General features: G+C 28.0%; 2 protein-coding genes across 6 annotated transcripts in view; one reads left to right on the forward strand and one right to left on the reverse strand.

Annotated features, from left to right (window-relative positions):
• The window catches only part of Cip4 (formin-binding protein 1-like Cip4), a 78,671-nt gene extending 72,454 nt beyond the window's left edge, over positions 1-6,217 (reverse strand). For 3 of the 4 annotated variants that reach the window (XM_087158682.1, XM_087158684.1, XM_087158683.1), the window contains exon 1: positions 5,917-6,217. In XM_087158682.1, coding sequence (XP_087014808.1) covers positions 5,917-5,940 — 24 coding nt within the window. In that variant the 5' untranslated portion in view covers positions 5,941-6,217. The remainder of the gene's footprint in view (positions 1-5,916) is intronic. The other variant, XM_087158685.1, reaches the window with a different exon arrangement.
• A 3,242-nt stretch (positions 6,218-9,459) lies between these two features.
• The window catches only part of Asap (ArfGAP domain of ASAP), a 58,960-nt gene continuing 50,988 nt past the window's right edge, over positions 9,460-17,431 (forward strand). For both annotated transcript variants that reach the window (XM_087158688.1, XM_087158689.1), the window contains exons 1-2: positions 9,460-9,849; positions 16,778-16,850. In XM_087158688.1, the coding sequence (XP_087014814.1) occupies positions 9,724-9,849; positions 16,778-16,850 (199 nt within the window). In that variant the 5' untranslated portion in view covers positions 9,460-9,723. The remainder of the gene's footprint in view (positions 9,850-16,777; positions 16,851-17,431) is intronic.

Raw genomic sequence — 17,431 nt, forward strand, 5'->3', positions numbered from 1 at the left:
CCTGATACTCCTAGAGAACTGTACTCTGCGTCATTCACACATATTCCATATTCATTCAACTCCTTCATCCATGGACCATTAAGGATGCATTTGACATAATCACAAATCACTGGCTGATCTAAATAAAGTACTTTACAATTAAATTTGTCATCAATACTTACTAAAGTAACTTTGTATTAAGAATGTCACTTTTCACCTTACGTACCAACTTCATTTCTCTACATCCAAAGATTTGACAGCATCTTTTGTAATATATATCCGCTCAGAACCTGTATCAATTCCATTTCTTATGCGTAGGACTCGAGTCTGTAATAAAACTTCAAAATGAAGTAACTGGCTAGTTAAGACGTTATCGCCAGCGACACTTTCAATTGCCTTACTCTTTGGATTTTGAGATTCATTAATGGCCACAACTCCTCTACAGAGTAGGCAAGGTTTAGGAAAGAATGGATTAATCCATGGCTTAAACCGTCCAGTCCAAAACTCCTTTTTCTTAAACTGTTCAAAACCCTTTTATTCAAATTACGTCACAATTTTAAAAAAAATACTGTGAAAAATAAAAGGTTAATTTTTGAACAAAAAACAGACAAGTTTTCGTTTCATTAAAAAAGTTTATTATTATTTTTAATATTGCATTTATTTTTCCTTATGCAAAAACATAATTTATCAATATTAAAAGCATATTTATTCATATTTAAAGGATAAGGTATTCACTTTTGTTGTTCATTGAATTGTGGAGCTTCAAAAGTTATAAATCTTTTCCTATTATATTATATTCCTTTAATAAGTTAAAGTAAATTGTATTAAAAGCAAGGTTCGTGAATTTTTTGATTTTTTTTTTAAATAATCAAAAAAATCTGATTTTTTTGATTTAAATCAGATTTTTTTTTTAATTCAAATACACTGTAAGAACTTTAATTTAAGATTAAAAAAACTTTATAAATGCTTAATCAAAATTAAATTAATATTAAAGCTATATTATAACAATATTTAGAACAATATTTTAACTTACTAAAATAATTTTTCATTATAATACATAGCTTTGAATGCATAGCAACCATTTTGAAACAAATGCATGATTGAAATTTAAGGACTAGTTCAAATAGAAAATTTAAAGAATACTTTATGGGTCTGTCTAGGTTTTTCTGAGAGATAACTATTTTGTGAAAATGTAGACATAATTTTTGAAAATTAAAAATATGGATTTATCGTTTCTTACGAGACACAAAAATAAAATTTTGAGAAAAAAGTATTTTGTGGAATTGTTCTACCGTTTTTCCAAAAGTTAAATTTGTGTAGGTACCGGTAAACGGTAGTAAATTTCACTTGGACAGTGAACTATTAAAACAAAGTTTCAATTAGCAAACCATAATTTTAATTTAAAATTTCTTTTTTTTTCCCGCTTGATTTTTAAAATGACAAAATAAATGTAACAGATTTTGTTTATAAATGTAGTCATTCATCAAAAAATAAATATTTAATCTATATATTTTTATATTAAAATATTCACTTTTAATTCTATATCAAAATAGCTAAAAATATATATTTTTTTTTAAATCTATGTACTCATAGGAATTTTTTTTTCACAAAATTTCTTTATAGAAAATCAGATGACAAAGATACTGTAAACATATTATGAGAAAAAATACCAGTTAATAACCCTACTGTTTCAAATAGACTTTGAAAGAGTTTGAAAGGGAAGAATAACACTATATCAGGAAAAAAATATCTGAATTTATTGGACTTTTTTTTTTCTTTCTATTTTTGGCAAATTAAGTATTTTCTTCTTAATATGCTTTTAAAAAAGCATCAGAAATATACATTTTCCACCAATAAAATATAATGTAGATTTTAATTCCATGCTTTTTCTTTCAAAGGGTAGAATTTTAATTAACAATATTTACATTATTTTTTGAAAAAATTCATGTTTAATAATTACTTTCTACAGCTATGCAAGTCTATATTAAGACAGCATTAAATGTTTACTTTAATCTGTGCTTTCAATCTCAATAATCAAAAGATTTTTAAAAATGTAATTTTCAATGTGTTGGAATTTAACACACACCAAGAAAGAAAGTAATTTCGTTAACTAAAATTAATTAATGCAACAATTTATTTAAAATAAATTTTGAAACTAAGAAAAGAAAATAATAAAAGTATCAATAATTTAAAACACTGTTTTTTAACTTTTATAATCAATATATATCAAAACAAATTAGTTGATTAAAGTCAATGATTTATTTTAAAAAAATCATTTGATTTAAATCAAGCTGATTTAAATCAACAAACCCTGATTAAAAATATCAAATATTTATTAATATATGGAATTATTATGTGTACAATGGTTACACATATAGAATTTTTACCTTTTACCTATGTTCTAGGTTTTGAGCACTTTAAGAAAGTTTTAGTCAGTTTAAGACAGTAAAACACACGTGACCTGTTCAAAACCCCAAGCCTGCTCCTCTACAAAGAGGTATGTTGCACTTTTTACCACAATGAAAACATGGTTTCCGTTTGCAACTTATTACCCTGTGGCCTGGTCGTAAGCATAAGAAACAACAATGTAATCTTGCAACAGCAGCATTATACTATCTATATTTTATACAAGTTATTACATTCTGTAAAAAACAAACTTTTTTTACTTGCTTGCAGTTTCTTTGATAAAAAAAAAAAAAATGGGAGGACAGTAATGTTTTTTTTTAATAGCGGGCACTTGGAACTATTGTCCATTGGCCACAGTAAGTGCCAGAACTGCTAACTCTCTTTTCCTTATCCAGTAGGCACCTGTGGCGAAGCCACAGTGGTGGAGCAGCGTCGCCCACGTCACAGTACCACAACCCGTTTATAGGGCGGGTCACATCCACACACAAAAGAGAAAGAACATAGAACACAGAAAGAGAGAAAGAAACATCCATGCCTTGCCCGGAATTCGAACTCAGAACCTTTCTGATGCAAGGACAGTTCCCTGCCCCCTACACAGGCCGGTCGGCAGGACAGTAATGTTATGCACAGGTTTTAAGGTAAATTTAAGCTAGCTATTTGACCCCAAAAGAAATACTGCAATTAAACTTTACTGTTCTGTAGAGAAAAGTGTTCTTTGTAACTTGGAAGTTTTTCTTTTTTTTATTCAACTAAAATGTTGTTTTTTTTTGGCACTTTTCGTACTTGTGACAGGAATTACGCAAAAGTGGAAGACATATACAAGTGGCAAATAGGCAGCCCTTCAGTAATCTACCTGCTGTGCAATTAGCCCTCCACTCAAAAAGGATGTGCACCTTTAAATATTACATATATTTTATTTTTTTTAAATATAATTAACTACTAAATGTGTCTAATCTTTATCTTTTGTACTCCTTGTGCAAAACATACCATTAATTGAGCAATTTAAGCAAAACATACCATTAATTGAGAAATATTGCTTAAGGATGCCAAAATTAACAAAAGATAAAATAATCCTTTATCAAAGCATGCCCAGTACAAATATTTCAAAATTACTCAAAGAAGAGTTAAATCCAAACACTTAATAAGTACAAAAAAATTTTCAATAATATGACTAAAATTTTATTAAATAACTTAATTGACATATACCATGATTCATTTAGTCAAGTTGGTTGCCAATATGATAATTTTTATATAAACGTTAATGTTCCAGCAATATATTATTAGATCAAAAAAATTTGTATATTTGCAGAAAATTAAATACTCTTAATTACTAGAATTCATTCAGAAAATAATTTTTCATTAAAAAAAACATACTTTTTCTAAAACATTTTTCCCTTTCATCAATAACTGACTTAACAAATATGCATACATTGTAAAAAGTGATTACTCAAATTTGAAATTCACGCATGGTAACATCTTATTAAAAATTGAGTTTCTTAAAATCATGCAAAATTTTGCAGCAATAACCGTTGAAAAGGTGATCAAGGAAAACATAGACTTACAATGAACTCTGTGCAAATTGAATGAATTAAAAAGTGAAGACTCAAATTTCCAAATTCAAAATTTTCCATTTTTGATTTTTCAAGAAAAAAATTTCATTGCATTCAGAAGCTCTTGTGTGCCACAGGTTGCCAACTTTATTTATGCTAAAAAAATATAACTAGGAGTATGGAAAAGTCTCCCAATAGTTACCTATTCCAGAAAATAGTTGCTTTTTTTTTTTTAGCATTTTCAAGCAAAAGAAGGCACAGTCGGCTTCAGGCCGAAAATAGTATCAAATAGTCGCCTGGGCAACCCTGAATCTAACACATCTAGGTAAATACCTAAACTATTACTGTAATTACATTATTAGTTGTATCAACATTAGGCTTAGCTAACTAAATGATAATCAGAGTTCTCCCTAGAAATAAAAAAAGGACAGGGTACTTACTCACAGTAAAGGGCACTTTAAGTTTTGAAGGACTCTAACTTAACACCATTAAAATTACATAATATTGAACACCATTAAAATATGTAATATTGAGTACTAGCTGAATTTGATCTCCAATTTTTAATTATCCTTTTAGATTATTTTATGTGTATCTTTCACAAAATAAATCTCACTCATTATCAAAATGAGAGAAAAAGTTGAAGCTTTTGAAAAATAATTAAAAACAATCTAAAAGACAATTTCCGTATATAAATCTTCTTCAAAAAAAGTAAACTAAAAAAAAAAGAGATTAATTGATGAACAATTTTAAAGCTTTTTTTTTTTTTTTACATTTTAAGCTGAAAATTATGAGAAAATAAAAATTTAAAGGGGCATTTTCAATCAAAAATGTACTTTTTAAAAAAAGAAATCATATTACAACTTGGAATCACTAAAAAATTCAGTAATATACCCCCCCCCCCCCCAAAAAAATAAAAGATGTGAATATCTCTGAGGCGAATTTCAGCTATAAAACCAGACAACATAAGAAAATTCTTACTAAAATGAAGAAATGAAATTAACAATTAAATAATTATCAATAACAAAATAAATTAGAAATAGACTTCTCATTAAAAGTGGTTAAGAAAAAAAAAATTCCTGAAAAAATAAAAGAAAAAGAGGCAATATTTTTATAAGAAATGGTAGCTTATTTTACAAAAAAAGGTAAGAAGGGCACAATAGGGATCAGAAGGTAGGCGGGGCGGACCACCCTTTTAAAAACGCTTAGGAATAAAAAAGTCCATGATAATCCTATATGACTATTATAGTGATAAACTACCTCATCTTAATGATTCACTTAACTGATTCATAATTCACCCAATTGATTCATAATTCACCAAACTGATTCATAAGAAAATCATATTCAATTTTCATTATGTATAATATTGATAAATTCAAGCTTTATCATTTGAACTTCTTTAAAAAAAGTATTGCTGGAATCATTAGATATCAGCTAACGACATGAATCATAAGACTGCATGCTACAAAGATCCTATACAAAGAACAAACGAAGTTTTAACATTTATACAATGGTTATCGGTTTCTAATATACGCTTAAAGTATAATAATTATATTGCATTTCAAATTTTACCGAAAAATTTAACCATAAATTATTTATGATTAAATACATGAAGTGTTAGAATGTTTACATTAACAACCCCGCCCCCTGGCTATTTCATTGAGTCATCTAAAAACTTATTAATAATCAACAAAATTAAGAAGAAAGTAATTCACGCAGCGAAAAACCCGAAAATGAAATTGTAATGGATGTGATCGCCCCCAATATTAATATCATAAAGGGAAGTAAGTAAACAAAAGTAAGTTGCTTCAATCTATATTTACTTAATCAAAAAACACATTTATTTAACCACACGTGTTTAAAAAGATTTCGCTAGACATGAATTAATGAAGTAAATATTTTTTTAAATCAGCTTTATAAAATTTAAACATAATATAAATCTTATAAACAAATCTGTCAGGGGAACATTTTTAAAATACTTTACCCAAAGATCTGTACCCCAACTCATGACCAACAGGTATTCCTACAAGTACACTTGTCTTGTCAACAAAAAACGTTCACAGCACTGACAAAAAACATCACAATCCATAAGGCACTCAAATGCAATAGTAAAAATATTTATTGAATTATTATTTTAAAAAAGGGCTGTTTAAAATATTTCAACAACACAAAACTTTCAAAAATACTTGAAATCCATACGGAGTCAACACTATTGTATTCTGATTGGTATGATATGACATCAACATTTAGAACAAGAGTAGGATAAATTGAAGATTGCTAGTTACACGCCATCTATTGGCGAACGATATGAGCTAAAACTAGCGTAAAGCAGAAATCTCATCACTAGCGTGTAAAGAGTTTTAGGAAAAAGAATACGATAAATTCAGTCTTGTTTTCAAATAGAATAAAAACGTTTAAATTAAGAAACTATGCTGAACAGAAAACTACATTAAACATAGTTACATTACTACATACACTACATTAAACAAAAAAAGTCATGGAAATTTTAAAAAACATTTTTGTTGTTGTTGTTGCAATTTACGTTGCACTAGAGCTGCACAATGAGCTATTGGCGACGGTCTGGAAAATATCCCGGAGGATGATCCGAAGACATACCATCACAATTTTGATCCTCTGCGGAGGGGATGGCACCCTTGCTTCGGTAGCCCGACGACCTACGCGTGAAGTCGAGCACTTTACGGTAGCACAGTTTAACGAGGACCAATACCGCACACCCTCGGTCCCTACGCAGACTGATCCAAGTGGTCACCCACCCGCACACTGACCGCAGCCAGTGATGCTTGACTTCGGTGATCTGCTGGGAACCGTGTCTTAACAATCAGTCCACTGCGGAACTAAAAAAAAAAAAAAAAAAAAAAAAAAAAAAAAAAAAAAAAAACATTTCTGACTGTAAAATACTAAAGAAGGAAGGGCAGAGGGATAGGACATGTGACCAGTCTTCTTTCTAGGTGGCGTATTTGCGTCCATGAATTTAAGAAATATCTATTTAAATTTTCAGTGAGAGATAAGTAAATAGTGACGAGAAAAAGAAATAAAGCTTCAACTAATATTTCAAAAAATTTCTTGCATTTGTAAATAGTTCAGTACTGAAAATGCTTCCCTTACGAAAATTTACTACGCTAATGGTGAAAGCGAAAACCATTCCACAAAAAAAGATTTCAATACCAGACCAGTTGGCATACGAAAAGGAGGCAAGTCGAATTTGAGATGGATAGATGGCCTAGAAAAAGATCGTTTGGTCTTAAAAACTGGAAAACACTAGCAGGAAAAAGGTTTGCCTGGAAAAACCTTCTTGAGAAGGCCAAGGCCCACCCTGGACTGTCAAACCATTGATGATGATAATAATGGTGAGAGCATACGAAATGTTTCCATAGGTAGAGATTTCAGCTCTACGCCACCGGTAGCCCATTTCAATTGCCAATAAAATAAATTCCTTATATCAACTAAAGAGAGCCAGGAATTTATTGAGGTGTATGAAGTCTATTATTTATACCTAAGCTTATTTCGAGGTTGTTTCAAGTTCACTTCATATCCACTAGACTGATGATGTGATTTTAATATATACGTATAGTGTTGTTGTTTTTATTGTTGTTAATTTACGTCGCAATAGAGCTGCACAATGGGCTATTGGCGACGGTCTGGGAAACATCCCGAAGGATGATCCGAAGACATGCCATCACAATTTTGATCCTCTTTGAAAGGGATGGCACCCTCGCTTCGGTAGCCCGACGACCTGCGCGAGGAAGTCGAGCACTTTACGGTAGCACAGTTTAACGATGACCAATACCGCACACCCTCGGTCCCTTCACAGACTAATCCAAGGGGTCACCCACTCGCACACTGATCGTAGCCAGTGATGCTTGACTTTGGTGATCTGCTGGGAAATATACGTATAGATGCAGTTCGTTTTCCGATGCTTATAACAAAAGAGGTTGTTGTTAACGTATGCCTGTTTAGGCAAAGGGGGTGTGATTAACGAAACTGGTATTTATGAGGTATAAAAAAATTTACCCTATTTCAACTAAAGAAAGTCAGGTATTTATTTAGGTGTATAAAGTAATGTTATTTATACCTAAGCTTCTTTTGCGGTTCTTTAAAATTGACTATGTTTCAACTAGACTGATGATGTGATTATTAATATATAATACAACTAAACGGATATAAATCATTATTCGGATATACATATAAACGGATTATAATAATATTAAAAGAAATATTATTATATAATAATAATTTTATATATATTGAACGATTGTTGAACTATTGATTGCATTGATTAAAATATTAAAAATAGTGATTATAATTTGTGAAACTCTGATGTTATTAACAGTATGGAAAGTCCTTCTCAGAATCAGCTTCAAAAATTGATTAAAAATCTATTAGTTGTATGAAATTTGATAAAAAGTTTAAAAATATCGTCTAATCTTATTGAACGTATGTAAAGGTTTCTAAGAAAAAGGAAAGAAAATCTAACTATCAAACTTTCAACGATAATAAAAGATGTAGGTTCAATTATGAGAGAATAAACAGGGCTAAAATTTCCTAATACGATTGGAATTACGTATTTGAATTTCTGTAAAGGTTGTTAATGGTAGTACTTTCCTCAGTGAATTTTTGTGTGTGTGTGTGTGGCTGTAGTACTAGTCATACTTTAAACGCTTTTAGCCATGAGAATTGAATAGCAATGACGGAAGTGGAATGCAATTTATTTAAAAAGGAAAATTAATTTCATTAAATTAATTTAAATAACGAGAAAACAATTTTTTTTAATACTAATTATGTTAAAAATCATATGATTCTAATATTTTAAACCCTGCCACTATTATTGTAAATTTTACTTTCTTACTAATTCATATATTTTACTTTTTGGTTCAATATCCTTGTTTTAACTGGGAGACAGAATCAATATTTAAAATAATTTTGTTGATTTGTTAAAAAAAAAATTACATTTTAGTTTTAAATTAAAATATTTTGGATGTCAGCTGACTAATTATTTAAATTTTCTGTTCTATAGCTTTAAAAATTCAAGTATCTTAGACATCTACCTTCTAAAAATGTGAGTTCTCACAATTGAATATTTTTAACTGTAGAAGTTGTGATAAGTATCATTTCTAGATAATTTAATCGAATCTACTAAAATTGCAGAAGAATTATGTATTTGATACTTTCTTTTATAGTTTAACAAAAGAAGCAATTATTGCCGAAGGTGTAATATTTAAAACTTGGTTGATTAAAAACAGGTTGATAAATTAGGATCTCTACTAGTGAAAATTTAAAGATATGCACTATTCTTTATATAATATAAATAATAGTGAGGTTAAAAACTTACAAACTACAGTTTATAAGTTTTTAACCTCACTATTATTTATATTATATGAAACCGGGAAAATATCGTAGCACATTCCTATATAACGGAGAAGAAGAGGAGAGGGAAAGGGTCAGACCATGGATTCGGTCTTCTCCCCAGATGGCGTTTTCGAGCACTGTGATCACGAATAAGAATCTTGGCAGTCAAGACAGTTCCTTTGCTATACATAAATTATTGCAGTAAGAATAAACCGTAAAACATTTTATGGAAATGATCCATATTTTTAACCGTCTAAGTTAGTTAACGGTAACTACTGAAAACGAAAACTAAAAATAAAAAAAAAGAAAGAAACAAAACAAAAAAATGTTGATCGACGCGAAGATGACCAGCACGTAGGGTGTATATCGTTTCCTGATATCTTCTGTTTTATTTATTTACTTCTAAAGAAATCTGTCTTTCAATATGCCTGGATTAATGAATGTTACAGATTTTGTTGCCGAGACCAGAGAGGACTACAATTCTCCAACTACATCATCCTTCGTCACTAAAATACCCCTATGTCGTCAAACAGTTAGTTCTCTAGAAGAGGTAGGGTGTAAAAACAATGCAATGTTATTCACATTTGTAAAAAAGAAAAATATGTTTACATTTATTATCTTCTAACATTTAGGTGCTATTTTATACCAAAGAGTACAGGGAGATTAACGTTAAGCAAGAAATCATTGCTAATTAGCAGAGAAAAAGCTTCCTGTAATTAAAAATGACAAAAAAATATTTATTGAAATTTATCGTCTTAGGCGTCCAATAATTTGAACTGTTTTTATTTGAATAATAGTTTGATGATAAATGATGTTGTGTAAAACCGGAATTAAAAGTAATACTTGTCATATAGGTGTTGTTTTTTTTAGTTCCCTTTTCACAATAATTTAAATATTTAACCTCCAAGCAGTTGAATATCGGTAGTTGCAGGGTTGTCATGATTAAAATTGTGACTTAAATTACATGATTTTTTAAGAATAATTACTAATTTATAATTATGATTTTTAAGAAAGTTGTTGATTTTATTAAAATAAATCTTAAGTCCTTTTCGGAATAATTTGAATATTCAATCCTCAACCAGTTGAATATTCGTGTAATTCTGATTTGTAAAATAATTTAATAAATATTGATAGTTTGCAGGATTGTAATGATTAAAATTGTGACTTAAATCACACAATTTTATTTTTAAAATAAATACTGATTAATAATTATGATTTTTAAGAAAAATCATTGATTTAATCCAATTGATTATTTTAAAAATAAATCCGAAGTCTGAAATATTTTTATACCTAATTATTTATAAATATGTTTTTTTTTTTTTTTTTAAGTTGTGATTGTTTGATCATTGCAAATGAAGATTTTATCTAAAGAAATAATGAAAAGAAATTGCATGTAAATTATTATATTTTAAACTAGGCTTTATATAAAATTGGCTAGTAAGAGTGACTTGAAATTGTTAAAGTATATTTCCTTGTTTGCTGAGTGTAAAATAATTTGTTGGTTATAAACATATATCAATTATAACTATTTTATTTTTTATTAAATTCAATACAAGTGCTTTTAAAACTTATTAAACTTGTAGTTATTGTATATCAATTATGAGAAAAACTTGTGCAGCTCAGAGAAACTGAAAATAATATTTTTTTAACATATTCAAATCGAAACTAATGTGCTCTTTGTTGGATGTTTTTGACAAATTGTTCCTCTGTCTTCAAAATTTTAGAATGTTTAGCTTGAATAAAGGGGAGATTTCCGTATCGTGATCTGTGGCAGAATAATCGCCAAGTCTTGGAAACTTCCAGGCAGTGGCCCCTCAAGAAACTAAAAAAAAACATCACACAAAGGGACCAACTCGAAAGGTACAACTCTTAGCCTTGGCCAAAGAATACCTAAAGAGGCCTTTTCATTTCAATTCTAACCTTCAGTAAGGATAGGTTCGAAAAGGGACGAAATATATTGCACCTCCAAAACCCGTTCTACTGTCTCCCCTACATTTTTTGTGGGGGTGCGTGTGTGTAACCCGAAACTAATCGACTAACCACTGTCGCAGAAGGGGGATTGCAACCTGCGGGGGTCAACTAGCTTACAAAAGATATCAGAAGAAACTCACTATTCATCTTATATTATGCTTTTTCTCTTTCTAAGAAAAACTTAAAAAATATTTTTTTTAACTCTAAAACGACTTTATTTATTTTCAAAATAGTTTTATCATTTTATTTAACATGCACTTTTTCTAATTATATCTTGAATTGTTTATTATTTTGATTTGATTATTTAGAGAACTAATAATAACCAGAGTATTTAAATTTATAAAATTTTACTATGTAGTCATATGAAAGTAATTCATATAAAGTAACTACATTAAAAATAAATTTATATTTTCTCTATAGATCAAATAAAGTTTGTTAATTTTTTTAAAATTGATTTGCTAATTTTTAAAACTTTTTATGTTAAAGTAAAACCTTGAGTTCAAGATTTTATTTTTTTATTACATATTTAATTTTCTTCTTTCAATTACAATTCAAATACAAATATTTTTCACAATCTTTTTTTAATTTTAATTAATTTTTTTTAAAGATTGTTACACCGTTTCGAAACTAATTAAATTCTACCACTTTAAAAAACTATGTTAGCATTTAATCCATTGTTTAAGCAAATATGGTTGCTTACTATGTAAATTTGATTTAGACTTAAATATTTGAATTTCGCAATTTGAAAAAACTAAATTAACCTTCACTAAAAACTCACTTCATTTTAATTATTACTTTTGCTAACTACAATTATTATTGTATAAATAACTCCGAACTGGAATTATGATTCGATCTTAAAAAATAAACACCGGGGTTATTTGTCACAAACAAATTGAAACATCAAAATTGAAAATTATTCGATTTAATTATCACAAAATTTTAAATCATATTAAGACAGATCTAGTTTCCGATTATATCACTTAACTTATTCAAATAATTTAGCTCGGATACATTTAAAACTTCACCCACAAACTCATATTCATCATTTTTACTTACATTATTTCTTCTCAGTTATAGTTACTTTAAAAACTTATCGCCAGAGATATTATTTAACAATAATACAAAAGAAATTCCTTATTGATCTAAAGCAGTTATTTAGTATAAATTTATTAAACTGCATATTTTGAGAGCGCAGTCTTATATGAAGTTTATTTTAAAGGAATAAAGGAAAATATAACTTATTAAAAAGTGAATATATTTTATTTATCAGCTTTTGCTTGTTAAAAGTTATTTATATTTTATCAAATAATTTTTATCAAGTAATATCTTGTGATTACTTTATATAATAAAGGAACTTCATTTTTTAATTAAATTATTATAACCCTAATAACAAAGAATAATGGTAAAAGGGGGTAATGAACGCATTTTATTTGTAAATGTCGTAAATAAAAGGACAAATAAATAACTTACAAAAGTATAACTTATTTCTAAGAAATTCCTTAAAAACTATCTTTGATAAGCTTTATAATTTTCTAAACGTAGAAGTAATATTATAAGAAAATTGATGTAACTCTTTCATTTCAGTTATGAGGATTCATAAAAAAATACCATTATTTCTGTCGTAAAAATAAATTATAACATTTTCGACTAATAAGCTGAAGTGACAGTTTAAATTTATTTTTCTATCAGATCATTTCGATGGATCATTAAAAACAACAAAATAAAACAATTCTATGTTATTTTACATTTTAGTACATAGATTTGTGAGACTGCTCACTGTAATTAATATAAAGATTTATCAAAATAATCTAAATTAATTTATAAAAAGTACGATAACGAAATTTTTGAAAGAAAAGGCATTTATTGGTTTTGATTAAAACTTACAACATAACAACAGATTGAGACAAGTTTACTTTACAAAATTTTATCAAATACAAAAATACAGAAAATTATGGTTATCTAGGAGATATATTCATATAGATGGCATGCTGGCTAACCCTGGGAGGTTTTCGTGTTTTTCCTCTTTATGTAATGCTAATGACGGTTAGTTTTCTTATATTTTAATTAACTATAATTACACTAATTAAAGTTTGCAGTATAGAAATTTCTACTAAAACTCTTCTCCATGAATGGCAAAAGAGGGTCAGGGAAGAGAAATTAAAATAACACATTGATTACATACTTTGTTCTAGCAAAAAGTTATGAATAAAAATTACATTATACACTTTTAATATGAATTCGAAAAATTTCTCGTTATTAAATACATAAGATATTGCATAATTACTACTCTTAATATATATTTTTAGAATATTGCGAAAAAAAGTTTTAAAAAGTGTATTAATTAGGAACTACAGATCAGGGAATCAACTGAGGAATCAGGTCTGAAAACATCAAAACCAGTTTGACTGTCTGAAGTAACAAAGAGTAGCTTAACTCTAAGTATTACAGCTTATTTTTATTTTTTAATTTATCGTGATGAAATTTCGTGGTGTTTATAATAATCACATTTCTCATTCTTTCTATTTCATCTGGCAATCAAACTGGTTTCAATATTTTCAGTGTTGCGTTCCTAAGCATCGATTCATTATATTTTGATATCGTTTGTATTTTTCTCTCGTGAATATTAATTATGACCACTAATGTTCTTTTACTTCCTTTTTTTTAAAAAGAATTTTACAATACATGCGTGTATTTTCATATTTTTCTTCATTTGCTGATTAAAATGAAAACTTCATAATACTTTAGTGTTCTTGTGTATTTACATTAAAGCACTAAAAACAGGGTTAAGTGCTTGTTCATGTTTGGATGATGCGTGGTCTTGTGTACTAGCTATTTTTTTTTCCTTACCGTGAAAAAACATACTATTCCAGCTATTGGAGTAATTAAAACTATTTACGGAATGAAAAAATTGGAACCTTTTAAATTTTTTTAATGTAAATGTTTTTTTAAACCTACAAATGAGTGTACGATATATTTTTTTTAAAAAAAAGGAAAACTGCAGTTTTGTGATGCTTTATAATATATTGGAAGATCTTTACTTCATTTATTCGATTTTAATTAATCTCACTTTATTCAGCAGCTAATTTTTTTAATTCTGAAACATCTCTAAAAAACAAGAAACAAAGTTTAAAAAAAGGGGAATCATGTATTTAAAAAATAAATTCCATTCTCAAAATAAATAAAAACAAGAAAATTATTACTACTAAATAAATAAAATGTATATAGAATGAACGAATTATCAGCAAATATAATTTTCATAATAAATTACAAGCTTATAACTAAAAAGAAAGCTATCGGTTTTTAAAGCGTTCCCCATATCAGTTCTTCAGGAGGACAGAGAGAGAAAAAGATTTTCAAAAGGGAGCAAGACCTCCCACCGAGAAGATTAGTGAACTTGGGGGTGGAAGTTGCCTTCCTCCCTTACTCAAAGGTAGAAAGTGACTTGTGTTTCAAAGGCAATATTACAAAAAGTAATAAAGATAAAAAAAATTAACCTACATTTTCGTGGATAGGAAAGATTGAAAAAATTATTAGTATTTTTTTTTAATTGATCACTCCGATTCTTGAACAAGAAAAATCGATTCAAAGTATGACAAGCCCGCCATAGACTTTACATGTTAAAAGCAGAATTGAGGAGTCTGCTTGGTGCAACACTTTTCTCCCGGCAACCACGATTGTGGACCCGACTTTCTGATCATTTGAGCGCGCCCCTTGTTTTTTGTTCGCCAAGCTCTTAGCAAACCCTGGGCAAACATCTACATGTTTTTTTTTAAAAAAAATTGCAAGTTTGAAATCTATTTGGCACCTTGGCGATTGTAGTTGGCGGGACAGATTACGATACGGAAATATCCCCTGAATAAATATAACTATGATTTTATTTGTTATTAATTTGTTTGTAATAAATGAATTATAATTTTTGAAACATTTTAGTTTTAAAATATCAACTTTTTTAGCTATATTAGTGATTTTAAATGTCCTTAATGCATTTTATCAGATAATTTGACAGGTAAATATTAAAAAATCTTGATTTTAACCAATTCTGGATTGTTGCATCTATAGATAAAGGTCGTAAATTATATAAGAGTAAATAAGCTATCAGCATATTATTCTGTCTTTTCCGATTTGCAAAGTTTTAATATTTTTTTCTATAATCAAACCTATTTATATAAAAGAGACTTATTTAAATTTTTAGGAAAATGAAGTAGTTTAAGAATAAATTGTACATGTATTTTTATGTGTAGAATTAATTTATTTCATAATAAAGTGGACATTGTAAAATAAATCTAATCAAGAGAAAAATTATTTTATAATGAATAATGTCTTTTCATAATTTATTTTCTTTTGGAAGCATTTATCTTTGTTTAATATTCTTTGTAAACTTTAAACATTATATACTTATTAAATTGACTTCACAGGGTTTGTAGCATTTTTAAAAAGTGCTTAAGGGTGCTTATTTTTAAGTCACGTTTTTTAAAATCTGTTACATTTTTGGAAATATTCAAAATTTTAAGTGCAAACAAATTCTGAGTTTTAGTTTTATGTGCAAATTTTTTCCAGCGATTGTTGTTCATTAAATCAAAGCTAAAAATCAGTTAAATTAAAGCATTTTGGTACCCTTTTTGTCGGGACAGAGAAAATACTTATTAAATCGGAGAATTCCTTAAAACAAAGTACATTATATCAAGGTTCGACTGCATATCTGCCGAGTATCCTGTTTTTTAACGGAGACTCCTGTATTTCTTCCATTTCCGATGATTCCTGTATTTCCTATCTCCTGTTTACCTGTATATTTTCACATTTCTCTGTATTTGTCAAGGAAATTTTTTTTTAAAAATAACCATAAAATATCCGCTGATGGCTAATATATTTCTCTAATTCCTCAACAGATGGTTTTATTGCCAATACTGTTGTTGAGTGTTAATAGTTTAAGTAATAATAAATTATGGTTTAAAAAAATCTTCTTTAGATTAAGATTTATTAACATATTTTTTTCTTCCCTAATTGTAAGCGCTTTTATTATTTCCAATTTTGAATTTTTCTTTTTGACTTCGATAGTATATTAAAACACTTTACTCATAGCCTAAAAAATGTCACCAGTCAAATCTCCATTATTTTATTTCTTAATTGATGGCAGGTATGATCTTTTTTGAAGCATGCTTAAAATACCTACGTAATTAAAAAAATGTATTTTTAAATTAAATCAATAAGTATACACTTAAAAAAAATTGTGAAATTATTTCAAAACTAACTTTAGTTTAATTATTATTGAATTTTTTAAATTTTATTACGTGCAATTCTTTTTAATTCAAAAGTATTATATTAGATATATATACTTTGTAAATGTATGTGTACTTAGATTTATTACTGTCTATGGAAGCTATACACTTTTTTTTATTGTGGCCCTCAGTAGATAGTGCATTGCTATTAACATTAAGTGAACTCTTTTATTAAAATTTACATTTCAATTTATTATTCAATATTTGTTTAATATTAACCTCTTTATGTAGACACTTGATTTTGATCGAGATGGCCTAACCAAAATGAAAAAAGCAGTAAAGGCAATTTTTAACAGTGGTAATGGTAAGTTGGATCATTATTATTATTTTTTTTTAAGCATTTCATTGATAATTTGAAAACTATAACCTGATGTTCATAGCTTTAAATTGTTTTTTCAAATATTTAATAATGTTTTTTTTTAAAAATTTATTTTCTAGATTATTCATTGATTACTACTATTTTTTATTAATATTTAAGGAACTTATGTATATATATATATATAATTATGTTATAAGCAAGGGCGCCGGCAAAATAATATAAAAGGGGGTGCAACCCTCTAACAAACTACCCTCCCCTCCCCCCGAAATTTTTTTTTAAATATTCTGCTATTACAGTTTGTTTTGTTATTACATATACTTTCATCTGTTCATTTTTTCGAGATACATTTCTTCATTGTTAGCAAGATATTTTAAAAAAAGTACGAATTTCTTGTACTTACAAATTTTGCCCAGAGGCGATCGCGCTGGCATAGCTACTGACTTAGAAGCACAAATAACTACAAACAGTAGTTTCGTATACTAACGAGTTTGTGCACCCTTAACATTGGTATTTATTGTGTTGATGAAGTTTTACAGTTGCGAGAAGTCAGCTTGTGTTATACACCT

The sequence above is a fragment of the Parasteatoda tepidariorum genome, chromosome 3, assembly GCF_982258835.1.
Source record: "Parasteatoda tepidariorum strain Cologne lab strain chromosome 3, Ptep-v5.0, whole genome shotgun sequence".
Classification (NCBI taxonomy): Eukaryota; Metazoa; Arthropoda; class Arachnida; order Araneae; family Theridiidae; genus Parasteatoda; species Parasteatoda tepidariorum.